The 6,627-nt window shown below is 43.7% G+C and overlaps 1 protein-coding gene across 6 annotated transcripts in view; it reads right to left on the minus strand.

Moving 5' to 3' along the window:
- GPM6B (glycoprotein M6B) overlaps nt 1-2,981 on the minus strand; it is a 137,683-nt gene extending 134,702 nt beyond the window's left edge. Inside the window, exons 1-2 of one of the 6 annotated variants that reach the window (XM_043537849.1) lie at nt 2,940-2,981; nt 2,804-2,909 (exon numbers count right to left, since the gene is read on the minus strand). In XM_043537849.1, the coding sequence (XP_043393784.1) occupies nt 2,804-2,807 (4 nt within the window). In that variant the 5' untranslated portion in view covers nt 2,808-2,909; nt 2,940-2,981. Of the gene's footprint in view, nt 1-2,146; nt 2,379-2,803; nt 2,910-2,939 lie in introns of those variants that run through there. The other 5 variants (XM_043537848.1, XM_037900531.2, XM_043537844.1 and 2 more) reach the window with 5 other exon arrangements.
- Nucleotides 2,982-6,627: the final 3,646 nt, after the last annotated feature.

The following is a 6,627-nucleotide window of genomic DNA, read 5'->3' on the forward strand; positions in this document are numbered from 1 at the left end:
CATCAATCCATGATGCTGAAGCACAAAATGTTTCAGTATGAGGGCCTTTACAAATTAAATCTATTAAACAACAGCTTCCATTTAAAACATAACAAAAAAAGTTTGCCAAATGGAAATGGACAGATATGCAGGAAAGACATTTAAGTGGATATTAGAGTATTACACAATAAAAGCCATAATGGGGGGTTGTCTGTTGCAACTTTAAAAGTTGGGAATGTGAAGAGAATCAGTGTTCAAGGATCTTCAAGGATAACTAAAACTAATTAAAAACATCAGTAAAAACACCATTACGTTTCAGGAGGCTGATTGTCATTAGCCAAGCATAAACAAATTAAAACACCTAGAAATTGAAAAGTTAGTTGATGTCATTTAATTTAACAATATAAAACCACAGGAATTTCAGTTATTTTCCTTTTTGGCTTTGGCTGAGTAATTCTGTTCCATTTTTTAATTAAAATCAAAGATGCTGCCAGCATCAGTATGTGCACATTAACACACGGACATGAAATGATAGTTCTGTTCCAGCAGTGACAACCTCCATGCAATAATATAATGCTAGTGTTCAACTGGACCAGTCATCTGCACCAGTCATCTATTTGGACAAATATGGCTGTGGTTTGGTTTCTATCAGTTACTTCAAACTTCATAACATTCATTGTTGTTTAGTTCACTTTGTTTCATTGTTGGTTGAACTGGAGATTTAAACCTTGCACACTAAAAAACCTATTGTAAGGAATGCGAATGCAAAATGTGTGTGTTGACTACTGATTGACCCATCTGTATGATGATGCTTTTATGGGCCCCACTCTTGCTCACATTAGCGGAGAAAAAAATATATATGTCAGAAATTGAAAGCCAGTCTTTAACCTCTACTCCCTTTCCTAACCAAGACTTAATTTATGATCAGATGGTTAGACAACAAAACAGAACCTAGCTTATAAGATTTTAAATTGTTTCAAACCTAAAAGGTTTTTTCTAGTGGTTAAATATAATTTTTGTTTATAGCACCACAAGTACACATGGTACTTTATAAGCACAAAGATCCAACTTCTTAGCTACCCTCAGATACCTTCCTCTTTCTGCCTATACAAACTTTACATTTGTGGCTGGATTAAAGTTTTAGATACTTTTAACAGAAAGAGGAAATTCGTAACTAAAACTGTCATTGAAACACACAAAAAATATCATATATTAAATCCCACTGGGATTCCAATAGAGCCTTGCACACAATTAGTAGTTCATTACTTATGGAAAGAACTACAGAAATTATGAGCACAATGAATTTCAAAGTTAAGGCCAGATATAAAAACTGCTTCCTTTGCTATCACTCCTCATTGTAAAGTTATGTTTAACCTACAGTTTCTGTGCAGATGGTGATTACATTACCAGTCTGTTGCAAAGGAAAACATACTCGCTCTAGAAGCACATTATTTACATTAATAGTCATACAAATACCATAAATCTAGATACTTTTAGTTGATGCCCATATACTTTAGACAGTCTGCCTGATAACCACATGTTAAGAGATTTTGCTGACTGCAGTGTTTCAAATGGTTAGGCATGACAGAAAGAACTTACACCAGACCTAATTCATACACTCTCATCCAAGAAGCTTTAGGTTAAAAAAAAATTTAAAAAAAAAAAACAAAAAAACAAAAAACCTCCAGCTGGAGTTGATTAGCAAAGACTTCTCAATTTTCTGTTAACTGTATCAGCTACACTCAGAACACAGTAACATAAATACCTAAAATGCTTGTATTTCTATCTGCACACTAAAATGCTTTCCAAGTGTGAAAGAAAGAAAGAAAAAGAGAGATTGTGTGCATTCAATATTTGTTCCACCATGTACCAAACTCCATTTTTCTTCATGGACTCCTAGGAGATCAATTACTTTCAAAGTAGCAGACCAACTGATGTTTAATGAAGCGAGCTTTAAGTCAAACCAATCAAAATGAATAGCAAGACAGGACAGATAACTTATAGCCAAGCATGAATACTTAATTCTGCTTGGTAGGGAAATCATTCTGAAAAGAAAAAGATCGTTGTCCTTAGCTAGCATTGTCTTGGTTCATCAGGGAATTCAACAGGCTGAAGTGATTTACCAATTCCCTCTCTGGGTCTCCCTCTCCCCTCCCCAAATACTTGCAATAAGTTGCCAAATTGAGAGATGTAGAGAGATATTCGACTGGAGAAGAGAATCCAGACACACACAAGGGAGGTGGGGCTGCTGCTGAAGTATCCCAGTGACAGTGGAGAGGCGATAGACTCAAAGCCATGGAATGAAACTTAAAGGGTGCATACGGGTTTGCAGTGCCCTCTCTGGGTGCCCAGACGCTCCCACCCTGAGTCTATCCAAACTGCGGACCCCCTTCCCTTGCTGTGTGTCTCCCCCTAGAACATTATGGGCATCCACATGAACCCAAGCAGAGCTCACGCTAAAGAGTCCACTGCAGGAAAGGCTCCTCGGACAGGCAGCACCCTGGCCCCTGCCTAAGCGAAGCGTAGGACGAGCACCTGCTCCTGCCCTGCGTAGGGAAGGGGGCTGGGGTCCCTTACAAACTCCCCGAGGCACAGCCGGGGCTCTCCCTCCTGACTACCCCCTTACCTCCTGCTTTACACACACGCCTTCCACGCGTCCCCTCCCCCGCCGCCCAACCCTTGCACCTGCGGCCCCCGGCATCGCCTCCCTGAGCATCCCAGGCAAAGTTGGCTGCAAAGTTCCAGGCTCCCCCTCCGCTGGCGGTGGGGGGGGCGGCAGAGCAGGCGGGGCGGGGGCGGGAGCGGAGAACCGCAGCTCGCTTACCCATGGCTCGCTCTCCTCCCTCGGGGCCGGCGCTGCCTCCAGTGCGGGTCGCAGGCTCCTCAGCGGCGGCCTTCTCGTGGCCTCTGCCCGGCGTCCCCGGGCGGCGCGGCGCGGCGCGGCGGGGCTGGAGGCGGCGAGCTGAGGCAGGGCGCGCGCGGGGCAGCGGCTCACACACACTGGCCGGCTCCGCTCGCCTGCAGCTGTGCCGGGGAGGGGGCGGAGGAGGAGGGGGCGGGGACAGCAGCCGCCTGCCGGGGCTGGGGAGCCAGAGGGAGGCGGGAGCGGGCGGGAGGCAGCCCCCACCCCCGCTCACACAGGGGCTGCGGGGCGAGAGGGGCTGCGGCGTCCCCGGAGCGGGGGGAGCCCGCGGGCTGGCTGCCGTGTGGCAGGGATTTTTTTTTTGGAGGGGGGGGCAGTTATGTGTAGTGCAGATAACGATCCTCTTCCGATCTGCCCCTCTGGGAGGTGACCAGATGTCCCGATTTTATAGGGACAGTCTTGATACTGGGGGCTTTGTCTTATATAGGCTCCTATTACCCCCCACCCCCCACCTCCTGTCCTGTTTTTTCACACTGCTGTCTGGTCACCCTACCTCCGGGGCAAGCCCCACTTGTCCCGCTCTAGCTCCTTGCAATTATAACAGTGCCCTCCCCCCACCCTCCGTTTCTCCCCAGCATAGATTTCAAAAAATGGTAGGTGTGAAAGACATCTGATTTCCCTGCCCCTCCTCCCCGTCCCCCCGGCCCCTTTTCTGTGCCTTACATGTAATCTACCTAGCTTCTCATACCTTTCTCAGCACTTTGAGCTCCTGGCTGCGAAATGTCTAATAATCTCACCAGCCCCACACTGTGTTTCCTCTCCTCTATGTGTCCTTCGGTGTGCCTTGCTACATACTGTATATTACACAGACAAGCTATTTCCCTCCATCTGCACTGTGCAGAGCTTAGAGGCTGCCAAACTGGCCTAGTTTAAGGTCCCCATCCTGTTCCCATTGCAGATTCCCCATTGATTTTAACAAGAGTAAGATTCGGCCTTTTATGAATGAGATTTCCAAAAAGGATGAGTGAGAGAGAATTAAAAATTTTACTAAAGAACACACAGCAAAACTCAACATAGTAAGAGTGAGAGCCTTTTTTAAAGAAAAAAATTAACCCTGCTTTAAAATAGTCCAGTTTAAAGCAATTGCCCTAAAAGACCATATTTATATAAAAGTTTCCTCCATTTTCTCGTTCAGCCCCTGTACTGGAACCGACGTGATTGGGTTCAGTTCCTGGCTCTACCACAGTCTGTCTGTGAGACCTTGGGCCATATTTTTTTAAAATTGATTTGAGGTGTCTCAGTTTGTAAGTCCCCAAATTTGAGACATCATGGGCCTAATTTTCAGAGATGCTGAGAACTCATGGCTTCCATTGTCTTCATTTAGAGTAAAAAGAAAAGGAGCTACAGCTCACTTCACGAAAGCTTATGTTCAAATAAATTGGTTAGTCTCTAAGGTGCCACTAGTACTCCTTTTCTTTTTGCGAATACAGACTAACATGGCTGCTACTCTGAAACCTTTCATTTGGAGTGTGGGTGCTCTGAGAATCAGGCCCAACATGTCTCAAATTGGCTACCGAAAAATTAAGGCCCCTAAAATTAGTGGACATTTAAAAAAATATTGGCTTTACTCTCAGGCCAAGATTTAAAAAAAAGTCAGGCACCTAAATCAGTGGCTTGATTCCAAATAAATGGGAGCTGATGGGCACTCAGCATTTCTGAAATATCACCCTATTTCTGTTTTAGTTCCCTATCTATAAAATGGGGAAAATAATCCTTATCTGCCTCACAGTAATTTCGAGATGCTAAATTTATTAATGTTGTGCTCAGATATTACAGTGTTGGGGGGCCATTGAAGTACCTACATACATATTTATTAAATGGCTTTGAAACTCAGGTTTAACAAATGAGAAATGCAAACATATTTATTCTGCCTGATGTGGACAGAGGCTAGCTTTGTTTAAAACATTTTAAATAAATAATATATGCTCACCTCTGTTCTAACAAAATTATGCTCCATCCACACTCACCTGCATGCTTTTGCTTGCAGTAACTCATTTTTTAAAAATCCAAGTTTAACTACAGTTTCCTAATGTTTGGGAGATGATAGTGAAGAAGGGGCCCACAGAAGTGAGATTTGGTAGTTCTGAGAGCTTCAGACGGCTTTCCCCTCTCTGGAAACTGCACAAATAAAACCCTTTTGTACCTCGATATTGTCAGAGCTTCAAACACCACCGGCAATACACAAAATACCATAGTGCTGCAGCACCCTACACACCACTGGGTAAGATAAGGACAAACTGGAAGCTCTAACTTTCAGTTTACTTGCTTTTATGGATTGCATCTTAAGATAATTGGGTAGGATCCACAAAGGTACTTAAACACCTAAGTCCTGTTTATAGGCACCAGTGTGATCCACAAAACTCCTACTCAGCTACCACCTATCCCTGTAGGCACCTAAATTCACTTGGTATCTGAGTTTTTGCTCTGGGCATGCACTCTGCAGCCTCACTCTAGGCGCCAGGTGCTTGTCTCTGCCTGAGTATGTGCACTACTGCCTCAGCCCCTGAGCAATTCACGAACTCGGAAAGATAGGCATTCGGTCATGTTTTGATAGCTGCTTTCAACTACCTGAAAGGGGGTTCCAAAGAGGATGGATCTAAACTGTTCTCAGTGGTACCAGATGACAGAACAAAGAGTAATGGTCTCAGGTTGCAGTGGGGGAGGTTTAGGTTGGTTATTAGGAAAAACTTTTTCACTAGGAGGGTGGTGAAGCCCTGGAATGGGTTACCTAGGGAGGTGATGGAATCTCCTTCCTTAGAGATTTTTAAGGTCAGGCTTGACAAAGCCGTGGCTGGGATGATTTAGTTGGGATTGGTCCTGCTTTGAGCAGGGGGTTGGACTAGATGACCTCCTGAGGTCCCTTCCAACCCTGATATTCTATGATTCTATGTGCCAGTCCCAATGCAGTAGTTGGCCTCGAAGCACATGATTAAAATGGAAGTCTGAAAGATTCTTCTAGAAAAACTAATTCACCTTTTACAGTTTTAGACCTCCCCATCCTGCAGACATTTATGTATGTGCTTATATTTATGCACCTGAGTAATCCCATTGAGTTGCAGCACTGGGGCCATATTTTGTTTTCAATTAAAAAAATATTGCCGATTCCTTGGACCAAAATAAGTTGATGTTTTTGCTTTCTCAAAATGGGTGTGTAGTTTCCAATAACAACCTTGGATTCAATACTGTGCAAGTATTTGCAGGATCCGTGACTAAATAGTTCTAGCACGCATTGCTATTTCTGCTCTAAAATGTAATAAATGGATTGATTGATTGATTGATTGATTGATAAGCCATTTTATAAAGATGGGGAAAAATTCACAATGAGGCTGATCACCAGCAAGTTATTTCCAGTCCCCACTGGAATTAAAGTACTGTAGATGAGCCATACAAGTCTGAAAAATGGGATTCATTATGGAAATAGCACATGACCCTTAACTAGAGTGGCACTGAATAGCACTCTACTAAGGAAGGAGCTGGAAGGCAAAAGGGAAGAATATCCTGCTGTGTTTCCACTATGTGTTGGAGAGATAATGGATTAATTTTACATTTTCTTTTTGGAAGGAAGCTCTTTGGTTAATTTTACACCCTGGGAAGCTCATGGGATACGCTGGTTGTTAAATGATAAGAACAGCTGTGAAATAAGGCCTGATCCTGCTGACACTTGTACACATGAATAACTCTATACACAAGAATAATTCCATTGAAATCAGTGGGACTACTCACAC

The sequence above is a fragment of the Chelonia mydas genome, chromosome 1 (assembly GCF_015237465.2).
Source record: "Chelonia mydas isolate rCheMyd1 chromosome 1, rCheMyd1.pri.v2, whole genome shotgun sequence".
NCBI classification, from domain to species: Eukaryota; Metazoa; Chordata; order Testudines; family Cheloniidae; genus Chelonia; species Chelonia mydas.